Source organism: Vigna angularis, chromosome 2, assembly GCF_016808095.1.
Source record: "Vigna angularis cultivar LongXiaoDou No.4 chromosome 2, ASM1680809v1, whole genome shotgun sequence".
In the NCBI taxonomy this organism is placed as follows: Eukaryota; Viridiplantae; Streptophyta; class Magnoliopsida; order Fabales; family Fabaceae; genus Vigna; species Vigna angularis.
This window is the reverse complement of record NC_068971.1, coordinates 4,746,215-4,772,569: the sequence shown is the minus strand read 5'-3', so window position 1 is coordinate 4,772,569 and position 26,355 is coordinate 4,746,215. Positions and strand designations below refer to the sequence as shown.

At 30.2% G+C, this 26,355-nt stretch overlaps 2 protein-coding genes across 2 annotated transcripts; both read right to left on the bottom strand.

Annotated features, from left to right (window-relative positions):
• Positions 1 to 876: 876 nt before the first annotated feature.
• Positions 877 to 4,610, bottom strand: LOC108329516 (outer plastidial membrane protein porin). The gene is made up of 6 exons (XM_017563751.2): positions 4,412 to 4,610; positions 4,203 to 4,270; positions 2,586 to 2,696; positions 2,040 to 2,126; positions 1,747 to 1,955; positions 877 to 1,468 (listed from the first exon to the last, which is right to left on the bottom strand). Exons 1-6 carry the CDS (start codon positions 4,458 to 4,460, stop codon positions 1,162 to 1,164), a joined length of 831 nt encoding a protein of 276 aa, XP_017419240.1. The 5' UTR covers positions 4,461 to 4,610; the 3' UTR covers positions 877 to 1,161.
• Positions 4,611 to 11,798: 7,188 nt separating this feature from the next.
• Positions 11,799 to 19,002, bottom strand: LOC108328630 (auxin efflux carrier component 8). The gene is made up of 8 exons (XM_052873391.1): positions 18,816 to 19,002; positions 14,979 to 15,065; positions 14,164 to 14,799; positions 13,423 to 13,597; positions 13,250 to 13,335; positions 12,902 to 13,059; positions 12,731 to 12,807; positions 11,799 to 11,878 (listed from the first exon to the last, which is right to left on the bottom strand). Exons 3-8 carry the CDS (start codon positions 14,678 to 14,680, stop codon positions 11,812 to 11,814), a joined length of 1,080 nt encoding a protein of 359 aa, XP_052729351.1. The 5' UTR covers positions 14,681 to 14,799; positions 14,979 to 15,065; positions 18,816 to 19,002; the 3' UTR covers positions 11,799 to 11,811.
• Positions 19,003 to 26,355: the final 7,353 nt, after the last annotated feature.

The window sequence follows — 26,355 nt, the reverse complement described above, 5'->3', positions numbered from 1 at the left end:
ACAAGGGAACGAATCCAATCAACTGATTTTGATGGTACTTACTACACACAGTAGAATGATTCCTCTTCAATGTGCATAAATTCTGTTATAAAAATGCTACATCCTTTTTTATTGTGCTTTAAGTTATTATAGCATTAATGATCATTGATTGGGTTGCTGCCTTTGAGCAGATAAATGAGATAAGTTTGAAAAGTGTTATCTGGTTCCATTAGCTCGTGTTTATCATTCTTTTAGTAAAATATTGTCTATAAAATCATAAGAGCCTGAAAAAGTATTACAACTTGTAAATTGTTTAGCGATTAATAAATTAAATCAAGCTTAACGTTTTATGGCATGTCTTACGTCATTGCTATTTCCATCTCTTTACAATGGAGATGAGTAGCATAAGTATTTGTGTTTTGGAAACCTCATTTACTCCTAACTTCTCCGACAAATTAACCTTGAGAGGGTTCGTGGTGCTGGAAAGCAACGTTATTACAACACACAACACAACAGATTTTGATATCTCCTTTTCAATGACACTCATCACAACAACTTCGATCACGATTTGTTTATCTTTCTAAGAGAGAAAAATTAAGTTAAAAATGGGTTGTACCATGCAGAATCGTGAGCTGTAGTTTCAAGGGCTCAAAAGTAGTATTAAAACCATATTTCGAAATAAATTAATGAGTTTGCACTCAGTTAAGGAAAAATATAATTTGAAAACAAAAATTTAAACATCTCACGTCTATAAAGGAATTCATGAATAAAGCATAAAGGGGAATATCTATCCCTAGCATCAACGTATTTTATCTAAAGACGCAAAAATGCAACAAAGCAAGTGGAAGAAAAACCAACCAAATATTCATAAAGAGGATATGAAAATGCAAGGGACGATTGCAAAAAATATCCATCAATCAGAAGATATAAAATTTCGCATGTCAAAACCTCGATAGAGTACCAATCCTCATGCAACAAAAGAGGCTTGCTGAGCTTTGGGCAGTCACAGTTGGTTTATAGAAAACCTATTTTATTTTTACAAGGTCGAATTGCTCAGATGCAACGAAAACACCATGAACACTTCTTACCCAAAAAGAGAACCAACTTAAAGAAAATGATTGTCTGACAGACTAAGCTTCCTAACACCTATTTCAATGCTCTTGCCAGGATGGATAAAAATTCTTAGGGCTTGAGAACCAAACTCAATCCAACCTTGGCACTCTTTTCAATGGCCTTGGTGTCTACCTCACCAGAAATTGTAAAGAATGATTTGGGACGCCACTCGTGCTGGATGAGAGCACTTGTCTTACCAAAGTTGTTAACACGTGCCTTCAATGTGGTCAATGGATCCAATGCATGTTGGGTACCAAGAGTGAGAGTGTTCTCATTAGTTGAGAAACGATGAGTGACCTCAGCACCAACAGCAGTGTTGGTCAAGGGGTTAACTACATGATAATATGCAGCATTCAGAGCATCACCTTTGTCATTCCTGCACACAAGAACTCACCACATCACCAAAAAGTTCATTCGAAATCAGTAGTATGATACAAGCACAGGCAGGCCTAAGGAATAGTTTGGACAAGCATATGCAACCAGGCAGAACTCGGGAAAAGGGGAAGTAGAAAACTGAAAATAACAAAAAATGCATCTATAAGGGAACCTCGAAAGGTTCACCAGTCGACCCTAGAGCCTTGAACCAAACAAAGTAAACAATGCATTTTTTCTAGATGCATACTGTTAACACTTTGAGTAGCTACTGTTACTTACAGAGTCAACGAGGCAATCAAGTCATCCTTAGTGAAGCTCAGTCCAGCATTGGATTTGGTTAACTCCCCAATTTTGGTGTCAAAAGAAAGATCAGCACCAAGAGCAAGAACATTGGTTCCTACAACACCAGAGAAGTTAACAATCGGGTTCGCTGTCAACCCAACACTGGTGCTTATTCCAGCATAGTCATGCAAGTACTGAAGTTCCACCTGTTACATTAAGACAATGAAAATTTCAGCTTGAGTTTAAGGTTTTTGAAAGCTTGTTATGCAAAAATGCTTTGACTATCTTACCTTTCCAGACCTCTGGTCAGGAACTTTGAAGTTAAAGATAGCCTTAAGACCAGGAGCAGGTTCATTGACAGTGATAGTTGTGAAGAGCTGCAATGCACACATTAACCAACATTAGCAAAATGGATACAAGAATATATAAGTCATAAATAGATGAAAGCATGAACTTCCATTCAACATGGTTCATGAAAGATTAACCTTTTGCCTTAAATTAATGTATGCGCGTAGTAAAAAAACAGTTGGACTAAAATTATTGAAAAAGTTGAACAGGAAAGATTTTAATCCAATTTTGAAAAGGAGTTCTATGAAGAACAAAATAATTGTTGATGGGAAAAAAACTACACACAATATCCTAAAAATATAATATACAACAAATTGAATTTTCTGGAAACGCACCCCCCAAGGGCAGTAGAACAAACATGTAATACCAATCACAAAACTTGATTGATAATTCCCTACATGGTATATAAATCAGAAGCACAGGAGACCAGATATCAATTAAAAAGAGAAAAGAATCAACAAATATCCAAACAAGAATATTGAACTTACATTAGAATCTGTATCAACTTTGATATCAGTAGTGATGTTTTTGTTCTTCAACTGTGTGTTGACATCAGCCACAAAAAGTTCACCTTTCCTAGTTCCTGATGACGTAATAGCCTGAAGCAGAAGACAAAATAAATCAGAACGCTAACAGTGGTTAAAATGAAACTGCCATAATGTGAATATCACAATTTTATCAGATGTGCTTCACAGGATCAGTTTAAAGTATGCTTCTGCAACTGATATACTACTTGAATCAACATCCATCCACCTCATCTAAAGTATCCACATTGCAAGGTATACATGACAGTCCATACTTCCTTATTGAATACACGACCATAATGCATCAACTTCCATGATGAATATTAAGACATGGTATGAAGTATTCAAAAGTAAATTATGAGAGAAAACAAAGCAGGCAGCAAAGGCACACAAAATTTTAAGGCAACATGCCAGATCCCAAAGTAGCCTGCCTTTATCAATTAACCAAAACAACGGGTAGGCAACATAAATCACCATAAAACAAAAGGGATGTCAAATACAAAAAAGAAAATAGGGAAATGGTGATCTCTTTTTTGTAAACAAGCGGTCAGTATGGACTTGGATGAGAAGAGCAGAGAGATAACAGCTAAAAGCTGCATCACAAGTGCAAAACAGAGAGTGCCCGCAGCTTAAAGAAAAAAAATGGTAGATGTGCAATGGGGTTGGTTAGTTCAGTGAAAAACAGAGGGGTCGTGTGAATGAAATCAAAAGCCAATCAAGAAGGCTGGTTCCCTGGTTTGCAGCATTACACTGAAAACTTTCATAAAAACCCTAAGAAAAGTAAAAAATCAAATTATGCACGGCAAAAAACGTTCATTGCTCCACTTTTGATGCAAAAATTGTCACTCCGCCCACTGTTGACATGCATACGCAAGCTTGACATTACATACAAACTCCACACGTTTACATAAAATGAAGTAAATCAGGAAAATCTAATAAAATTCTAAAAGTGGTTAAAGCATAAATTTGCGTTTTGTTGATGGCATATTACATTAAATTACAAAAATCCAATCGGTGCATCCAGATTATTTCCATCACGGTGCTATAGGAACAGCCATCGAAAATAAAAGCTCATGCAAAACTACAATCCAATCAGTAAATGAAGAAAATGAAAATGGTAGAGAAGAAACTTAAGAAAACAACTAAAGTGAAAAATCACAACAAATCAAGCAAGCTATTGTTTTCATTTTAAAATAAAAGGATACGCTTGTTTGGATTATCTATTCTTCCATTCTTTTAAAAAAAAAAACCTTATAACCAAAATGCTGCTAAATACTTCCAGCCAAAAAAAAACCCAGTTTGTTTTATCATTAAGAAAATTCAACACTATGCAGTTGAATGAAAAACAAAATGGCCAAAACAGAACACAACCCATTTCTTTCCTTTTTGAAAAACGAAATTCATGACAAAGATTTCTTGCTGTCAAGATATAGATAGAACACATAAATCTTCCAACAAAACCAACCAGCCGCTAGCTAAATAGAACATCCAATAACAAACCCAACAGCAAAAAGAATACCCATTCCATGCATTGTGTCCGTGCATCAAAAATTGAAGGAGTAAAAATAAAAGGACACTCACAACTCCGGTGGGCGAGTAGGTGGTGACGGTGAACTTCTGGTTACTCTGGTAGTCCTTGAACAACAGATCTACAAAAAACAAACAAAAGCAATTACAAGATTCATCAAAAATCATCATTTTTTGACGGTCGGAAAAGAATCTCTCGCCCCCCCCAAATCCGAATTCGGAATTCAAGAAGACATAGAGTGAGAGAGAAGGAAAGAAAGTACCCCTGGCCTTCTTGCCGATATCAGAGTAGAGACCGGGACCCTTTGCCATGGCTTTGATTCGGAGAAAATGGGGATCTCGAGAAATTTTGTGGAGGAAGAACGCAGAGTGTTTTGTCTGTCTGTGAAACCCAAACACTGTCTTTTGCCAATTAAATAAATACCTCAAAACCCTAATTTTCAGCTTTTTTTCCAAGACTTATTTTCTTGAACTCTTGAAGGCTACTCCACCGTTTGATCTCAAAACGTTTTCTTTTTCCTTTATGGAATTATTTTAAATACATTATTATGGAATATTTACTCCTTTATACATTAGTAATAACAATAATAAAACAATTGTAATAATAAAAAATAAAGTAATAATAATATCAATAAAAGTAATGATAATAATAAAAATAAAATAATAATAAATAATAATTCGCACTTGTCTTAAATTTTTTGAAAATAAAAAATATTTCAAAGATACTATATCGTATATAAAACTATATTACAAAACTTAATTTGAAGATACTGTCAATAAAGTCTCTGTATGTAAGAACAATAGTAATTATTAATTATATCCAAATAAATAAACATATAGACGTGCAACAAAAACACAAAACAAGTTCAACGATGGAATAATTAAATGAATAAGGAAATTTCACATATGTAATTACATTATTATTTTAACATGGAGTTTCTTTTATCGGCATTTTTAATAAGTGTTCGTTTAATTAGTTTTTTTTTCTTTCAGTGATGTTTTTCTATTCACTAAACGCAAAAATTAAAACTTTCCATAAATAATTGAGCCAAAATATATTTGAAATTAATGTAATGTTAATTTTAAGATCAAATTGCACTTATCTTTCTTGAATATCTTACATTTTCTTTAAATATAGTTATTTCCTTTAAGTTTTAATAAAATAATATTTAACATAATTTTAAAAAGAAATAACTATATTGTTTTCCTATTTTTAATTCTATTTTGTTACTCTTAAAAAAAATAGATTAGATTTTAAATATTTCTCATAGAGTCATAAATTTTTTAAAAAACAAAATGAAATAGCTATGGAAATTTATATTTTTAAAATTTTTGGATACATTTTTAAGAAAAAAATTGTATTTGAAATTACATTACAGTTAAAAGGTTAAGTGTAATAAATATATTGATATGTTATGATATTCGTAGTAAAACGATTATTTATAATTCAATTACGAAATGTATATAACTTTAAAAATGCTTACTTTTATCTCTTTAGAATGAAAAAATAAATAAAATAAAAATGGAAACAAATTTAAAATAATAAATTATAAACATTGGGAAAAAAGAGTGAATTATTAAAATTAATTTTGATACAGTATTTTAATTATCAAACACAAACAACATATCTCTCAAAATTGTAATGATCATGAAATTCATGAGAACTTCCTACTCTCCTTGTATAAAGGGAAGAAATGGTCACAATTGAAGTTGTTGGAACTAATTATTTGACTAGTCTTGATGATTGCAAAACTCACTTGCTGGAAAGTTCTTTTAAATAACTTTACATCAAATTGATGTTCATATGTTTTTAGAATTCATTGTCCTATTCAAGGTACATCTAATCTAATGCTATTAAATTATAGACACCATTTTTTTTCCTTTATAAAATCAATTTTTAGCCAAAACTAATTAACTTAATATAGTGATTATTTTCTATTTAAAGTGAAAATTCTTAATGAAACTTTTATAGATTCATAGTTTACTTCAAACGATCGTTGTAAATATTATTTTAAGATAGCAAGCGTTTTTAGTCAAGGTCGATAATATTAATTATCATATTTTGAAACGAGTTTATGGCTGAAAATAGTAATAAAATATAATAATTTATTTAAATAGTTACATAGATAAACGTATTTTATGAACAATATTAATTCAAACATAGTATTTTTAATGTTTAATCAAATGTAAAATAATAATTAAGGAACGAACAAAGAGATAACTTTTATTGAATATTTTACATATAGTAAACGCTTTATTTAAAATAATTATTATTATAATATTAAAAATATCAATAATTATTTTTATCCTAAATATAATATATATATATATATATATATATATATATATATATATATATTTGTTTTAAAATTAATTACTTATAACAAATTGAAATTATTATATAATTTATGTTAAAAACATTTATTCATTATAATTTTCAAATATATTAAGTTTATGTTTCTAGGTAGTGTATTTTAATTTTATCCTTTAAATATATTTTTTTAAATTAAAATAATTATTTCATCAATATTATTTTTTAAATAATCGTTTATTTAAATTTAACTATTTTTTAAACTTAATTATTTTTTAATTAGAAAATTACCTAAAAAAATAAAAGCTACTTACAATAAAATTATAAAAAAATATTTATATTTAATTTTATAATAATAATAATAATAATAATTTTATTAGTTTTTATTATCATAAAAAAATAAACACGCGTTAAGTATGTACTATATATATTACTATGTTTCAATTTTACTAATTTAAAATGTATGCTTCATAGAGTAAATTTAGAAAATAATAATAATATTGTAGTGTATGTATCATAAATATTTATTAAAATTAATAATATGCTAAAACTTAATAATATCATTAGAGTTTATTATAGGTTACACTTTTAATATGTACAATGGTCTATTACTATTTAATGATTATATAAATGCTAAAGTACTTTAAATAATAATAATGACATTTTAATGCATGTCACATATATATTTATTAAAATCAATTATATACTAAAATGTATTAATTAGAGTTTATTACCTATTACAGTTAAAATTATATATATATATATATATATATATATATATATATATATATATTTATATATATAAAATTTTAACTGTAACATGTAACGTTAAGTGTAACTTCTCATTAAAATAGTTTAACATTATTAAAGAAATCACATATTCATTTAATAAACTAGATTAGATGAGTTAACTAAATATATTTATATATATATATATATAATATTAATACAGTTATCTAAAATAATTATAATTCAAATTTATATACATTCCATCAAAACTATTTACTAATTTACAAAACATTTCGCAACTATATAAACCAAAAACTTATTAATAACTACACTAAGTACAACTAAATATATGTACTCTTTCCACCTGGGCCTTGCTCCATTGTTAGATCATCTCTGCTCACATTTATCAAGTGATTATTCAAATCATATAACAAAAATAATAAACAAATTATACATTCAGGTAAGCTAATATCAAAAGAATAACACATAACATTCACAAAGTAATATATTTTATTTTCATTTCAAATTAAGCAAATCTTAAAGAGAAAGAAGAAAATGAGTTTTAAAAAAGTGACAAATATTTTAGATAATTAATTGTGTTTATGAAATTCTATTTATATTATTAAATTATTTTAACATTAAAATACTCTATCTCGTTATTTTAAAATATTTGTGAACTCTAATACTTAATTTCCTTTTAGTATATTAAAAAACCATAATGTATATGTCATGTATATTCAATAAAATTAATGATATATATACTAACATTTAATAATATTACTAGAGTTTACTGTATATTACATTTAGTATATGCAATGGTTTAATATATTTAATGATTACTTAAACTCTGCGTAATAATATTAAATACATAAATTATTACAAACACAAATATCGTTTTGAAATACTACTCCAACTAATTATGAAAGCTTAGGAAGAAAATAGACATACCCTATGAAATAGGTTTCATGAACATTCCCGATTATTAGAAAAACAATAAATGTATATTTATTTTAAAGTTTATAAAAATTCTTTGTATAAGTATATACTTTTATTTAGTTTAATTAGTATCTGTTTATTTTTTTATGATAAGAAAAAAATAATTTTTATAATTTTATTACAAATATAAATAATATATAAATTTATTAAAGTTTTTTATTTGTTTTTTAGGTAGTTTTATAATTAAAAAATAGTTAAGTTTTCATACAAATTTTTTTTTTAAAAATAGTTAATTAAAAAGTAAAATTAATAAAATAATTATTTTAGTTTAAAAAACTTTTATTTAAATAATAAAATTAAAAAAAGTATATCAAAACGAAAAATATGAGAACCTATAAAATAAAGTATTAAAAGTGATAGGATGTTCTAAATAATGTGATTAAATTATTTTAATATTGAAAGTTCAAATATACGAACAAAATTTGAATTAACGAGTCTTGTTATCTAAAAGAATAAGTATATCTCTATAATTCTTTCTATAAGGACTCTCTACCATCTCTCTAAACCTTTTAAGCTCTTGCTCATATGTTTGAAGACTAAAGAGTGACTAAGTAATCATTAAGGCAAGGTCTTTAAGTATATCCGATTAGTTTTTGAAAAATAGTAAGTTAATTTTTCTCTCTCTAGTTTGTACGTTTTCCCATGCATGTGAGTATTGTTTTGTTGCATGTGTCATCTTGGTCATTTATAAGACTCTCTACTAATCAATGATGCTAACGATATATGACCTGATCTTGGTTTTGTGATTTGTAGGACCAGATAGAATTTCTTGAGTTGATGAAGTCGTTTTAGGTTCCATAGAGCAGTTTGAGCTAACCGATAAGGGAAGCTAAATACCATTATTCTCAAGTTTCGATATAATTAGAATTGTGTGTGCATGTTTAATTGTTTGTGATTGATTGAAATTTTTGTTTTAAATGAGTAAATCACCGTTAAAATATGTTTTGAGCCATATGATAGTGTGTTGTTTGACACATTTGAATTTATTTATAATTGGTGATAAACTATAGAGATCTTTTGTTGGGAATGTTGGTTGAAAGTGTGCCTTTGTTGGTCTATATGAAATGGGTGAAATTGAAACTTTGATTAGTTGAAAATAGTGTTGAAATTTTGTTTGGTGAAATATGATCGTTTGATGTTGGAATTAGTTGATTTGAGGTTGAAATGATGTAATTAATATATGATGAGATGATAAAATTGGTATTTCCTTGGACATCAAAACATGTATTTGGACAATCCCTGAGTTAGAAATACCAATTTAGTCATTTGATTTGGTACATGGTTCATCATATCACAGTTTGAAAATATGCAGATTTTTGGTATGACGCTTATTGTTGAGCGGCCAAAAGGCCAATGGTCATGTGCTGAATGGTCACATGGCACGATTGAATGCTAGTGACCACTGCAAGTCTAGAGCTAATTTATGTCTTTTGGTGTCGAGCGCCAGAAACTGACATTGGGCATTCTCTTTCGCGAGAGCTTTTGTGCTAAGCTTCAATTCGGGTGCCGATGTGCTGTTTTGTGATTTAATGACCTTTGTTTATTTGAAGTGATTTTCTATGATTGTTATGTATGTTTAGTGTGAAGTTTGTGATGCTTTCTGAACTATATTATGATTGGAAGTATGTTGTGAAAGAAATTCAAGAAGAATTTATTGTGTGGTTTCAATATATATCGATGTAAAGATTATGTATTGGGGTTATCTAACACCCTAATAATCAATCAATTTCAAGTAGAAAAATGTGGGGTGTGTGGTGAGAGGAGTATGATGTCCTAATCTAGGAATTTTACCTTAGTCTAAGACGTTAGCAAACTAACCTTATCGATGGTAGAGTGAAATCTATTAATAATGACTTTGTAGAGCAGAATAAGCCATTACAAGTGCATAATTAGTCAAAATTTGACATCAAATTATTATTTAAAGAGTAAAATTAGAACATAAAATATATATCAAAAGATTTTTTTATATAATAATATAAATGAATTTAAATTTTTTTAATTTAGTGAGAGTAAATAAAAATATTTATTTATATTTTTAATATTTAAAAATTTATTGTTTCTTTTTGAACTAATTCTTTTTTTTTTTCTATCTTCACGGAAAAGGGATGTAGTCCCTTTTTGTCTCATCTAACATTTAATTATTGAATTGTCTTTTTGCATACTTTTGCGTTACTTTTGGAATAAAAAATGTTTTTTAAGTGCTTAGAACGTGTATTATAACAAAAATCATTTCAAAATTTTAAACTTATTTGATAGTTATTTTTTTCATAGTAAAGTTTTGTATTTAAGATGTTTGAATTGTTTTTTCAGTTTAAATGTATAATTTACTTGATATCCATAAATTAAAATATGGTTTATATATACACTTATTAATATAATAAAAATTTGAAAGTATCTTAATGATTTTAAACTACTTTATATATATAATCATGCATGATAATTTATATTTAATAGTTTATTATTTAGAAATGATGTAAATATAATAAAAATGATATTTTAGGTATATAATCTTATATTTAATATTTACTTATTAAAACAATTTAAGTATAACAAACAGTTTAGATATATAAATTAAGTTGTCAATGAGATAAATTAATTGTAAACCAACAAAATATACCCAAATCAAACAAAAATTAAAGTTGCAAGAACATTATACTACATCGCTAACATGAGGAAGATTTGTTATGTTTCTTATTTTTGCCTTTTACATCACTTAAAAAACCAATATCAATGTCGATGATGTAAATTTTATACCAATATCAATGTCGACGATGTAAATTTTATACCAATATCAATGTTCATGATGTAAATATTATGTTGGAGTTAAAATAATATGTATTTTTATATTGGATAAAAAATCTCCAATGTTAATTATTTATACTCTCACCTAAATTGGAACTGTTTTTTTTAAAGAAACTCAAATTTATATTGGACTTTTCATTGTCCAAATTAAATTTGTTGGTAGTGATAAATGCTAGCATAAATTTACGCGAGACAGTGGATAGTTTGATGTAAATTTTTGTATTTTACGTTTTGATATTAGATTAGTTTTGATACGCTACTAAAACAAGTATATTAGAAAAGATTTCCAGAATAGAAAATATGTTTTAACTACTCATTCATTGTAACCTCAATATAAAAATGACCTAACTAATATAAGACCTCACCAAATTTACATCGACTTATAAGAGTCCAACGTAGAACATTTTTTTTAAACTAATATAACAACTCTGTTTTTTCTTGTTTGAAGGAACTAAATCAAAAATTTCATGACACATTTAGGTAACAATATATACAAATAATATATATATATATATATATATATATATATATATATATATATATATATATATATATATATTTATTTATAAGCAATCCAATATTAATTAGCCTTGGCGGGCGCATGTTTTCTAATTACAATGAATGAATAATGTAGTGAATTTATAACTATATATTTGTAAATTATTGTAACAGCAATGTAATGCTGGTTATTCTTGTTCATATATATATATATATATATATATATATATATATATATATATATATATATATATATATATATATATATATATATATATATATATATATATATATATATATATATATCATAACTACTTAATTAACTGTTCAAATTGCTAAGAGGAAGTAGAAGGCTAATTCCACCGGCAAGGCCATGATCATTCCTAACAAGATCCTGCGATAAAAAACAATAACAAAACATCAAATCTCTTCACTATTTTTATTAAACAAAAATAAAATAATAAAACTAGAGAAGAAAAGAAAAATAAATGTTACTATTAACTAACTTTATACTTATAAACAAAACAGATTTGGACTTAAAGTTGACCACTCATTCTTTTAAAATTCAGAGAGAGCTTTTAATCTGTCAGTTATTTTTTAAAATTAAAAAAATTAAAATAATAAATAATTTTAATTTTTTTTATTAATATTATAAATTAAGTTTCAATTATTAATTATAATTAAGTAATTTAATATATAAAAATATTAATTATTTTAATTTATTCAATTAAAACTTAAAAAATATTTACTGCGATTTTAATATATATATATATATAATAAATTTTAAAAAAATAAAAAATAGTTAGTGATTTCACTAGTCTTTTTGATCCATCCTTTTACGGGATATTAGACTGTTTTCTTATGATAGACCAATTCTTTCCATCCAATCTGTTTTGATATTCCTATTTTTATCAAATATTTAATTTTATAATGATACCATTTAATATTTGTTGAGAATGTAAAATTAATGTTGAATCGAAATTTTAACGAAACAGATAAAGTTTATAAAATTCTACGCAAATATTACTTAGTTATTTCATTTTGATCGATAATGTATGTTCAAATATAAGTAAATGTTAATAACTTGCCAGAAAATGTTTTTAAATACTTTTAAGAAAAAAAATGAAGATAAACGTTTACACGAACTACAATGTTAATCTTCAACCATTTAATCTAGTCTTTAGAAATAAATTTATACAAATAATTATGTTTATGTTTATGTATTGAGAGATATTTGAACACTTACGCTGTGCTTAAAACAGATGGATGAACATTATATTCTTTGGCAAAAACAAAAGGAACAATTCCTTGAGGTAGAGCTGCCTGCCACATGCAAGATCCGCAAGATCATGATCATGCAAACTATTTACCTTTAAATGGCCTGAAAAGAAGGAAAAAAAATCAAAGGAAAAATCACCTGAACTATTGTCACTTTGAACAATGTGCATCTTAATCCTATCAGAAGAGAAGCCACTGTCATGAGACCAGGTCCAACCACAAATTTCAGTACTACTGCCACCATTGTCATCCTTGGCCCACATGCTATGATGCTCGACTGTGATGCCATAAACAGACCTGATACGTACCAATCTCCATCAACAAACATAAAAAAAAATAAAAAATTATACCCTTTAATGCAATTTTAGAATTGCATTTTGGATTGTCTCAGTTATTTTCAAAACTCATCACATTCTCCAATAAGAAACAATTGGGTGCTCAAATTAGTACTTCATAAAAGAAACCATGGACTTCTGCTTTTACTTACCTAGGCTGAACATTGCCATGCCAAGACCTCCATTGGATAATATTTCTATTGACTGATTAACAATTTCAGGCATGCGTAATCCCCACCTGCACAAGTTAACATTATTTGTCACGTTCATTATTGTGTATGATCAGGAATTTAAAATGGCATGCTGACAGACATGTTTTAATTACCTGAAATGTATGCTTGACCAAATAAAACCCATTAAAGTTGCATATGTATTAGGATTTTTTATTAGCTTCTTTCCCACTTTGGCAAGAATGGGCAAGACCTTCAGCTTCCTTTTTGTTCTAGGGTCTACGTCTTCTTCTCCTTTTGATTGTACCTCACGATCTGTGTCTGTTTCTCCTTACAGACATTTAAAGAACATAGAAAATTACACAATTTTTATTTCTGGTTTTCGGTTTTATGGAAATATATCTGCATTTAAATTTTACACCGTATATAAATCAACATGATATGTGTTAGTTTGATTTACATGTTGCTACTAAAGCACTGGGATATAGTTAACAAAATTGTATTTAGATATTCAAATGGCATCTAAAGAGGAGGTAGAGAAAGAAAATATTGCACAGAAAACATGTTAAAAAAACTGATTTGTAGAAGCTTATAATATAGTATTCAAATATAGTTACTCTTTAAATATATTTATGTTCAGGCCCCATTTAATCTGACTGTCTTAGATCACTTTACTTGGTTGAACACGATTAACTTATCAATAATATATTATCTACATACATATATATATATATAAATTATGCCTTTAGAGTATTATTATGAGAGAAAAGTAATGGCAAGAAGAAGAATGAATCTAGATCAACGTTTTGCTAAGTTAATTACTATTTGTTTCACGTATATTAATCACTCTAAATCTCATTCCTTACAAAGAAAATTAACCTACTATAAACATGTACCAGCCGAGCCTTGTGATGGTGGTGCAGCTGCAGCAGGCCTGGTGTTGACAGCATCAAGTTCATAAAGAAACAACAACAAATTGTACCAGATCATGCTCTGCAAGAAAATAATCTGTGCAAGGAGAAGAACTGCTTCACCCTTATACATAGCTTTCATCAGAGGGATTCCTAGAATCAAAGTGTTGGGAAGTGTTGTTAATGACAAACCCGTTATGATCCACTTTAAACCTCCTCGGCCACTGATCTTCGTGATTGCTATTAAGACTAGAAATGCAAGCAATTTCTGAACAAAATCGGCATATAAGAGTTTGAGGGTCATTTTGTAGATGTTGTTCGAGGAAATGGTTTGAAATGACAAAAGGGGGATGGAGAACTTCGCCACAAATTTGTTTATGCCTGAACATTGATCTGGTGTGAAGATCTTCCACCATTTCACAGAAACGTAGGCAAGTATCATGGTCACATATAATGGGACAGTGGCTGCCACTATATGATAGGCATCTGCTAGGGAAATCATGATGGCTAGTGTAGGAAGATTTAGGATCACCAACACCTTATTAAGCTGCCTTGCATGCTTTTTAGGCTATTTTGTCCATGAATAGTACTGGCTTAAGAAACTTCTTCGGAGGCTTTCTTCTGCACACTCAAAAAGTGACTTAAGGTTAGCTGGAAAAAAAATTAGTAAGACAAGATTTAGATATTTTTCTTGCTGTATTTCTATAAGATTACATTTTCATTTCAACAATCTATACCAACTCTCAATGTAAACATTTATTATGATAATAGCAGTGTAATTCTAAATGAAAAGCTTGTACCTGTAATGGGATTGGATTGCTAATTTTAGCTGCTTCTTTTTTCTTCCCCTTTTCCCGAAAATGAACCTTAGCGTAATAGTAAGGTTGCTGCTTTATGAACTCAAAGTCACAACAGTTAAGTATATTGAAAACAACCTTTGTACTTTGAGTAAGACAGCATATAATTATCATCTCAGGTTTGTCGTCTGCTGAATCATTCTTTCTGTTTTTTTCTTCTTTTGTTAAGCTAAGTTATCATCTATTCGGAGTTCTCAACTTCGTTTTTGCAAAGTGCACTAGTCTAGTTGTATTATTCTCTTAAACTGCTATACTGCATGTCTGTGATATACCTCCACGAATAGATATCATGAATCTGATGGTATTTCGGTGTAGACATCACGATTTCACAATTATGGTTAGAAAAAGAGCTTAATGATCAAATAAAGTGAGGGCATTTAAGTCCACTTGAAGTATATAAAAATTAGATTCCAATTTTCTTCTTGGCATAGTCTTTCGGTTCATAGGTTCTTTATCAAAGCAGACCTAGACAGTGTATGCTGACAAATAGCAAATCACTATCAGAAGACAAAATCATGATACAGTGTTCAGTTATTTTTTATTGTAAAAGAACATAAATTCAAGTGCCCTATTTTTCGTTTCAGTTTGTGTTCAGCCTTTGTCTGATATTCCTATGAGTAATCTTCACTCTTGAACATGCAAAAATTAATCTTGGTTTTACACTACTGTCACCATGTAACCCAAATTTTTGCTTAAAATTTCACATATATTGATCTTGAGACTTCTTTTTTCTATAAAATATTTCTTTAAAGTTTTTCAGTGCTAGGAAGGAAGAATAAAGAAGTTAATTGGAAGTTAAGTATCTAAAAGGACTGTTAAGAACTGTGTGAAGAAGAATACTTTCCAATTTTGGTCAAAAGTGTTGCAGCAGGGAATTTACTTTCCAAAACGTGATTTTTTTGCCATAAAAGACCCATCATCTCTTTCTTCATGTTGTCTTTGTAAGAGAATATAAAACTCAATCCCACCAAGGTCATCAAATTGTCTTTTCATGCAGGGAGCATGCTAAACAGATATAGATTATTAGAAAGATTTTATACTAAATTCTAATGGATGGGTAGATACATATAAATAATATCTTTTTTACTAAAAGAAGCATAAATAATCTGTTTATTTATTGTCTATTAACAGTATATTTAAAACATTTTAATTCATCGAGAGTATTCAATTCATATATTTGCTATTTTTTTTATTAAATTAATATCCACTCTATTTATTAAAGTATATTGTTGTTTTTACAGAATAATGCTCAATAGTTATGCATAAATAATTACGTATATAAGCATTTGAAGACTTTTACCCTACTTGATACAGTGAATGCTATTCATGAATTTGTTTTGTTATTTTTATAATTGGAACAACCTTAGATTTTTTGCATGGATGAATGATCAAAGTAATTGTTGTGAATTAAGCAGAAAAACATCTTTATTCCCCTGCGTTTAAAGAAGAGTTATAAATTATATTCATGTGAGAAAGAGAATAGATTTTCTGGTATAAAACAATTGATTATGTTGATATATCACTTTCAAACTAGTAATTTTTAGTTCGGAATAACTCATTGTCAAATGTAACACTTATTTTTATGTGATTCCCACTAACAAGACCAAAGAGATATTTGTACAAGACAAGAAAACTTATTGTCCATACAAAGTTTCCGACAGAATGTTCCTTAGCATAATAGCTACACAATCCCCAAGTTGAAGGTCCTTTAATACTGCCAAATAAATTTGATTTAACCAAATAAATCTCAATACCAAATAAAAGTAACAGAATTTTGTCAATAATATATAAACGATTTAATTAAAACAATAATACGTACTAAGTATATTTCGAAGTAATAAAGTATCAAATCAATTAAAAATATTCTAATATTTTAAAAAGTAGAATATTACCATATTCATACCTTTATCTTGATGAATTTGAATATTCTTCATTCATATGAAAATGAGTTAAAATAATATCACGAGTATGATTTTGTTTATCAGTAACATAATTTATCTCTTCTCTTTTTACACCATATATCTTTTTTTTCTTCCTTATGTTCCTGATCTCATCCCATCCACAAAAGGTGCAGTCTGTAATAGGGTTTCATAGGATAAAATTTCTGACTCCATCAATTCCTATTTACGCATGTATGTAAAAATATTGTTTAACCCTGCTGTGAGATAATTCTTTTTTTTTTTTAGTTTTTAAAAACAGACAAAATATTTTTTTGAAACTATTTTAACATATACATTTATCAAATAAGTCTTTTAGTTTTTAAAAATTTAAAAACTGAATATTGTTTTTCAAAACACTAAACAAATAAGTTAAGAATTATCAATGTTGAACATGTATTATATATATATATATATATATATATCATCACATTACATGTACATACTTTTAATAATATATATATATATATATATATATATATATATATATATATATATATATATATATATATATATATATATATATATATATATTGATTCTATTTCCAAGCAGTTGAAGAAAATATAACAAGAATATATAATTTTGTTGAGAATCAGTCCAAGTTTTGAATATTAAAACAAGAAAGTGAAAAATTCAATAGATCTGAAAAGAAAGTAGAATGTATTTTGATTCGTGGAGAATATCACTGTATCGCTATGAATATAACAGTAATGAACGACTTTACTACTAAAACTGTTAAATTACAATAAATGAAGTCGTTTACTGTAGCACTAATATCAAAGGTACGTAGTTGTCACTCAAGCTAAAGAATATGTACAAGAAATGACTATTTCACAATGATAAAAAATTACCAAAAATATTTTTTTAAGTTTCTTAAACAAAACAAAACTTACATTTCAGAGTTTTCTTAAGTTCATGCAAAACATTCATAACGAAGCCAAGTTTCTTAAGTTTGTCTAAATATTGATAATTTTATTCGTGAAAGTAAAATATTTGCTGCAACGTTCCATAAACCTAAATTATACCGTCTTATCTTAATTTTTTTGTTATCTTTATTTACATTGTTTATGTGTACTCATTTTTCTTTCGTCTTTATTATATGTGAAGGAGATTTTTCTCAAATATATATATATATATAGCTTGACTTGACTCTTAAGCCTCTTTATGTTATGTTTGAAGGAAGGAATGTTTATTTTATATAAATGTAAATTCGTTAATAGACATCAGGTCTTCTTTCTGCTAAAGTTAAAGTTAGCTAGTTTTAAGTTAATAATAAACAGTCGTTGGTGCAGCAGTGGAAAAGCTTTTGACCAACCCTACCACTTATATTGTTAATGTTAAAATTAGTTTTTTTCCAAGCTATTTTATTAACTACATGCATATAGCCATTGTTCATTCTTTAAATAAAGCCCTTTTTCTCGGTGATGCTGTCCTGTAAAGATATTCATACTTCACCACAGATTTTTCAAAAATAACAATATTAATCATTAGGTTTTCTTTTTATGATCACAATATGATGCTATGATAATTTTATAATGTGTTACGTATACTACTATGGGTTTTGTGGTTGTGATGATTTGTAGCTATAGCGACTAAAACGAGTTAGATTTTTTATTTTATTTTCAGATTATGTGTTGAGAATCATTATTGATTCTTTTTACTGTAATATGAACCGAAGTCCATTTCTTCTTTAGTTTAGTTAGTTTCTGTTATTTTTCCCTAACTGCTTTCTGTTTTCAAGAGCTCTATAAATAGAGCTCTCCTTTTACGTCTTCAGATATATGAAAATATAGTGATTACAAGAAATAACAAGAGAAGGAGGAAAGGATTAGTTTTACTTACTTGTCTCTTCATTCTCTCCATTTTCCTCTTCTGCACCCTAGCCGTTTGACGCCACCGGACCACCGTGCTGCCATCGTCTTCTTCGGTCTCCTGGGAAGAAGCCTCTGGAACCTCTGATTTCTCTCTTCCCTTCGCGCAGAGTTATCTGCCACGTCCACGCATTGCTTTTTCCCTGATGGCTTTAATCACGTTGCGGGCCAAGAGCTATTGGGCCATTCCACTATTCATAATTGATTGGGCCACGGTTTAATATGGTATCAAGAGCAACTCTGCTTCCGCTACCCCCACTGATTTTCTTGAAATTTTCTGGGTTTGTTCTTTCAGTCTTTAACTTCCATGGAATTGGCAGATTTCAACAACCCTTCCAGTCCTTATTACTTACACCCGGGAGAGAACCCAGGTCTCACCCTCATCACTCAAACTTTAAGTGAGAATAACTATTCATCCTGGAGCAGAAGCATGAGAAGAGCTTTGCTGTCCAAGAACAAGATTAAATTCATTGATGGGTCAATAAAGAAACCCCAAAAGGATGACATCCTATATGATGCATGGGAAAGGTGCAACATGATGATATTGTCTTGGGTAACAAAGACTCTTTCACCACAAATAGCCGAGAGTGTCATATATGTGGAAGATGCAAAAGAATTATGGGATGAGCTAAAAGAAAGATTTTCCAAGGGTGATCATTTCAAAATTTCAGACTTACTCCAAGACATACATTCCATTAGACAGGGAGAAAGAGGAGTGAGTCAATTTTTTACTGACTTAAAGATTCTTTGGGAAGAATTGGAATTCTTAAGACCCATACCCACCTGTACTTGCAAGATTCCTTGCAGTTGTGATCTTTCAAGAACCTTCTTGAAATACAAAGAGATGGAGCACGTGATATGCTTTCTAAAGGGATTGAATGAATCCTACAATACAGTAAGGACACAGATCCTGTTAATGGATCCCCTCCCAAACATCAATCAGGTATTTTCCCTCATTATACAGCAAGAGAGACAGGAAAAGCATGGGTCTGCCGATGTTAAAGTTTTGGCCAGCACTGCTGACAAAAACAGTCAATGGAAAGGACAAGGAAGGGGCTATGGGTCCCGTGGTCAAGGAAGAGGAAGAGGAAAAAATCCCAATTATGGCAAACAGTGTTCATATTGCAACAAAATGAATCACACTGTGGATGAGTGCTACTCTAAACATGGGTATCCACCTTGGTACAAGAAAGGAGAAGGGAGTCAAGACAGAAAAAATGAATGGAGCTCTGCCCATGCTTGCCAGAATACCACTGAACCCGAAGGAGCTCAGAAAACACAGATTACAAATAAGGACAACATATTTGGCTCTATTACTGCAGAACAGATGCAGAAACTACTCAGAATGATAGACAAAGAAGATGAGCCCACTCACAAAGTTAATCAAATTCAGAGGAATGATATTGCAAACAAGCAAGGTAACTCTTCCTGGATAATTGATACTGGTGCCACAGACCATGTGACACATGATAAAATGAATTTTATGACATACCATGAAATTAAACCTATTTCTATAAGATTGCCTAACAATACTACTCTCATTGCTAGACATGCTGGTACTGTGAAATTCTCTGAGGACCTCATTATTTTTAATGTTTTACATATTCCTGAGTTCTATTTCAATTTGATCTCAGTTCAAAGTCTTATTAAAGACTTGAATTGTAGTCTAACTTTCTCATCTAAGACTTGCCAGATAAAGGAGAACCACACTTCGAAGATGATTGGATATGCTAATTCTTGGAGAGGGCTCTATTATCTGCAGGGTTTCCCTAAACTGGATCAGGAAAATATTTCCAGGAATGTTCTTTCTTTTAATAAAACTGATGTAAACCTATGGCACTATAGGCTAGGCCATCCAGGGGACAGGGTCATGAAACAAATATGCGAGAACTTTCCCTATGTTAGTTTAGGCTATAATACTGTTTGTGATACCTGTCACTATGCTAAACAAAGAAAACTGTCATTTCAAAAGAGTACTTCTACTACTGCTGAATGCTTTGATATTGTGCACTGTGATATATGGGGTCCTTTTAACACTATCTCTGTTCATGGGCATAAATATTTTCTCACTATTGTTGACGATTACAGTAGACACACATGGATTTTTTTGATGAATAATAAGGGTCAAACTAGAGATTTATTGCAAAGCTTTGTCATTAAAATTAAAAACCAATTCAACAAAGGGATTAAGACCATTAGGTCTGATAATGGTCCTGAATTTAAGTGTGTGGATTTCTACAAACTACATGGTATTAACCATCAAAGAAGTTGTGTTGAGACTCCTGAGCAAAACTCTGTTGTTGAAAGGAAACACCAACACATTTTAAACGTTACCCGTGGCCTGCTTTTTCAGTCTAATGTACCCAATGCATACTGGTCCTATGCGGTTGGTCATGCAGTTTATCTTGTAAATAGGCTACCTACTCCCACTCTTAATAACAAAACCCCCCATGATCTGCTTCATAATTCACCTCCTACTTATTTAAACCTCAAAATTTTTGGATGTTTGTGTTTTGCTTCCACTCTTGAGCAAAACAGAGGTAAACTTGACCCAAGAGCTCGAAAGGCAATTTTCCTGGGCTACAAATCTGGTGTGAAAGGTTACCTTGTGCTTGACATAAACACCAAGGAACTACTTATAAGCAGGAACGTTGTCTTCCATGAAGATGTTTTTCCTTACAAATATGTACAGGACAACAATCCAAATGCAGATAGTGGAAGGGACAGAGTTGATTCACTCACTGATTTTTTTAAAGACCACATCTACACTGGTGATGGCATGCATAATGGAGCAGCTGACCAGGAAGCAACACAACCAATCACTGCTGATGCAAACAGCAGTGACAGTGCAGGAGACAGTCAGGAAATGCAAGTGTACAGAAGGTCTAACAGGCCTAGAAAGACCCCTGACTACCTAAAGGATTACATCCACCAGGTCAATCAATCCCTATCTATGAAAAATAGCCTTAAAACCCCTTACCCGATATCTAATCTGTTGTGCTGTGATAATCTTTCAGAAAAGCATCAAAAGTACACCATGGCTGTCACTGGATGCAAGGAACCTAGGTCTTACAGTGAGGCAAAAGGCATGAATGAGTGGGTAGAGGCCATGCAAAGAGAGATCAAAGCTCTGCAGGATAATAACACATGGGTTCTAACAGAGCTACCCCCAGAAAAGACTGCTATTGGATGTAAGTGGGTGTATAAGACGAAATATAAAGCGGATGGTAGCATTGAGAGATTCAAGGCTCGCCTAGTGGCAAAGGGCTACACACAACAGGAGGGAATTGATTATCTTAACACTTTTTCTCCTGTTGCAAAACTCACCACGGTCAGACTACTCATTGCTCTAGCTGCCTCAAACAATTGGTTTCTACATCAACTAGATGTGGATAATGCTTTCCTCCATGGAGATCTTAATGAAGAAGTGTACATGGAGCCGCCTCCAGGTTTGACTAACTACAATAAAGGGCAGGTTTGCAAACTAACAAAGTCTTTGTATGGCTTGAAGCAAGCTAGCAGGCAGTGGTTTGAAAAACTGTCTTCCTTTCTAATATCTGTTAACTACACTCAGTCTAAATCAGATCACTCCTTATTCACTAAAACAACCCCTACAGGTTTCACTGCTCTACTTGTGTATGTAGATGACATTGTTTTGACAGGAAATTCTATGATGGAAATCGACTCCATAAAGGAACTCCTAAACAAGAAATTCCGAATAAAGAATCTTGGAGAACTCAAGTATTTTTTAGGATTGGAAGTGGCTAGATCAAAGAAAGGCATTCATTTGTGCCAAAGGAAGTATGCTTTGGACATACTGGAAGAGACAGGAATGTTGGGATGCAAGCCCTCCTCCACTCCTTTCCTAAGTGATACAACTTCATTATACAAAATGGACAGCTACCTGGATGATCCAGGCCCCTATAGAAGATTAATAGGGAAGTTACTCTATCTCACAAATACTAGACCTGACTTGTGCTTTTCTGTTAATTTGCTTAGTCAGTTCATGCAATCACCCACTGACTACCATTATCGTGCTATTCAGCACATTCTTAGGTACATTAAATCTAAGCCTTCTGAAGGGCTATTTTTTGCTGCTGACTCTCCTATGCAACTGAAAGGCTTCAGTGACTCTGACTGGGCTACTTGCCCTAATACCAGAAGATCCACTACAGGGTTTTGCATTTTCCTAGGATCCTCTCTCATTTCATGGAAGTCTAAGAAGCAGAAGACTGTTTCCAGATCTTCCACAAAAGCTGAATACATGGCACTTGCAGCCACTGTATGTGAAATACAGTGGCTTTGCTACCTCTTACAGGACCTCAAAATTGAAGTATCAGGGATCCCTGCCTTATACTGCGACAACAAATCCGCAAGACACATAGCTCACAACCAGAGCTTTCACGAACGCACCAAGCATATTGAGCTTGACTGCCATGTTGTTCGTGAGAAAATCCAGGAACGTCTCCTCACCCTTCTTCCAGTGAGATCCGATGAGCAGCTTGCTGATGTCTTCACCAAATTCCCTCACCGCGTCAAGTTCAAGTCTATTATTCCCAAACTTGGACTTGTGACCATACACTGTCCAGTTTGAGGGGAGGCTGTTGAGAATCATTATTGATTCTTTTTACTGTAATATGAACCGAAGTCCATTTCTTCTTTAGTTTAGTTAGTTTCTGTTATTTTTCCCTAACTGCTTTCTGTTTTCAAGAGCTCTATAAATAGAGCTCTCCTTTTACGTTTTCAGATATATGAAAATATAGTGATTACAAGAAATAACAAGAGAAGGAGGAAAGGATTAGTTTTACTTACTTGTCTCTTCATTCTCTCCATTTTCCTCTTCTGCACCCTAGCCGTTTGACGCCACCGGACCACCGTGCTGCCATCGTCTTCTTCGGTCTCCTGGGAAGAAGCCTCTGGAACCTCTGATTTCTCTCTTCCCTTCGCGCAGAGTTATCTGCCACGTCCACGCATTGCTTTTTCCCTGATGGCTTTAATCACGTTGCGGGCCAAGAGCTATTGGGCCATTCCACTATTCATAATTGATTGGGCCACGGTTTAATATTATGGGGGAAAATAATTTTAGACCTACTTTACGAAATATGTTAGATCTAGATTTTTGAAAGTCTATTTACTTAAAATGATAAAGGTTTTATTTTTTTCAAGATTAATTATACTATCTATTTATAAATAGTAATATTTGTTTTTTATTAAATTAAATTTTATTATAATGTTTTAAAATTATATACTAATGTGTCCTTTAACTTATATTAAAAGTTAAATTTATAAGATTATCTATGTACAAAAGTTGTATATTATTTAAAACTTGTAAAGACTTAAAAAATTTCATTTTAAAAGAAGTAGTGATTTAAGATAATGAGACTTAATTATTTTAATATTAAATAGTTTTAATATAAATAATTTTGTTAAGAACGAGTTTTATTATTTTAAAACACACAATCTCTTTAGAAATCATTTTTCTAAAGTTCTCTTACCTCTATCTAGGAGTTCTTATCATCTATTCGTCTGATTGAAGAATTAAGATCGTAGGATTTAATCCTTGTGACAAACTCTTCAAATTGGACTGATTAACTTCTTTGTTTGAATAAATTAAGTTTCAATCATTTTCCTTAGTATTTTTTTCATATCTGTTGCATGTGGATCCCGCTTAACTTGCATGTGTCTTTTGAGTCATAAGATTGAATATTTGTTAATCAGTGATTCTAACGGTGTATCATGATCATGTAGGAACACATAAAGCTTCTTTTGCATTTGGAGATGTTTTAACCTTTCTATAATGTTGTGGTAATTTGTCAAGGGAAGTTAAATACCATTATTCTTGTTATAATATGATTAGAATTGTGTGTGCATGTTTGATAGTCTATGATTGATTGAAATTATTGAATTACTTGAATGAATCACGGTTAAAATCTGTTTTGAGTCTGATGATGATGTGTTATTGACATGCTTGCTTTGTTTTACCATTGATAGTCTGTTGTAGGGACATTTTGTTGTGATGGGCTATTGAAAGTGTTCCTGTTGTTGGTTGTCTGAGATTATGAAATTTCTGACTTAGTTAAATTTGTTGGGTTAATTGATATGCTGATGTGTTGTTTGAAATTTAGTTGAAATTGGAGTAAGCTTATGGATCGAGTCTCTGGTTATTTGATACATTAGTATTCAATATGACATTTAAACATGTTTTGAACCAATCACAGAGTCAAGAGTACATATTTGGTCATCTGGATAGGTTTATAGTGCAATCTGATCATATTTTGAAAGGTGTAATTTCTCTAGAATGGTGGCCAATTTCACTGTTGAGTGCAGTTTCACCGTTGAAAAAACCAAAGTGAGAATACCACTATAGGTTTGGAGCTATTTTTTCTAGATTTGGCGTTGATCACTTTCTTTTGCGGGAGCTTCTACGCTAATTAAGCGTTAGTCTGAGCGCTAGTGTGCTGTTCTGTGATTTTTTGACCTTTGCTTATTTGAAGTGGTTTAGCATGAGTTTTAAGTATGTTTTATTATGATTTGTGATGCTTCATGGATTGATAATATGATTGTGAATATGTATGATGTTTGTTCATGTATGATATTGTAATGAGGATGTGTTTGTTATCAATTATGTGCATGGTATATGTGTTTAGTGCAATTCCATGGATCACGTGAAGAGATTCTATGGTGACATTTTAGTAGTATAAACATTGATGTGGAAATCCAGACGTTCGAGGTTGTCTTGACGCTCTAATAATCATTCAATCTTAAGTAAAGAAGGGTGATGTATGTGGTGAGAGGAACATGTCTTAGTTTTAGGGCTTTACCTTGACTTAAAACGTTAATAGACTAACTTTGTGTGTTGTAGGGTGAAAACCATTGATAATGGCTCTGTAGAGTAGTAGAGGCCACCACTTATGCACGATCTCTCGAGATTTCACATTAATGTTTTATTTGGATATTTGAGTTTAAAATGAGTCATTTCATGTTATAAGGTTGTTTTATGAATAAGTGTTGTATGATGTTTATTTTCATGTTTCGCTATGAAAACTCTTTTGGGACATTAATTTACCCTTTTTTTCTCTGTTTGTTTTTTCTTTTGTGATCATTTTAATGGTGTGAACATATATGAATGTTCTTATCGATCTAGTACAGGACTAGAGTGATACTGAAACTTAAAATAAATAATTTGGTTTCCTATCTATATTAGTCTTAGAAAATCAATATATTGCATTTGAATTGTTGTAATATTATTCTTAGGAGTGTAGGACTTTATATATATATATATATATATATATATATATATATATATTTATTGATGTTATAGTATGTTAAAAATAACTTTAATAGTCTTATATACATTTTTTTTAATTATTTATTTTTTTATTTTTTATATGTGATGTTTCTCTTAGTAGTTATATAATATTAAAATGAGATCTTACAAAACTTTTGTTACAAAATAGATTTTTAAATAAATTTATTACATATTATATGCAAATAATTATGCATATTACGTA

Excerpts from the sequence above, each read along its gene's own strand:
- LOC108328630 (XM_052873391.1), bottom strand. The coding sequence starts at position 14,680 with ATGATTTCCCTAGCAGATGCCTATCATATAGTGGCAGCCACTGTCCCA. Across the intron at positions 13,060-13,249 it reads CATGGCAATGTTCAGCCTAG|GTCTGTTTATGGCATCACAG; the intron begins GTAAGTAAAAGC and ends GGTACGTATCAG. Across the intron at positions 12,808-12,901 it reads TCAAAGTGACAATAGTTCAG|GCAGCTCTACCTCAAGGAAT; the intron begins GTGATTTTTCCT and ends TGCATGTGGCAG.
- LOC108329516 (XM_017563751.2), bottom strand. The coding sequence starts at position 4,460 with ATGGCAAAGGGTCCCGGTCTCTACTCTGATATCGGCAAGAAGGCCAGG. Across the intron at positions 4,271-4,411 it reads TATCGGCAAGAAGGCCAGGG|ATCTGTTGTTCAAGGACTAC; the intron begins GTACTTTCTTTC and ends TGTTTTTTGTAG. Across the intron at positions 2,697-4,202 it reads CCTACTCGCCCACCGGAGTT|GCTATTACGTCATCAGGAAC; the intron begins GTGAGTGTCCTT and ends CTTCTGCTTCAG.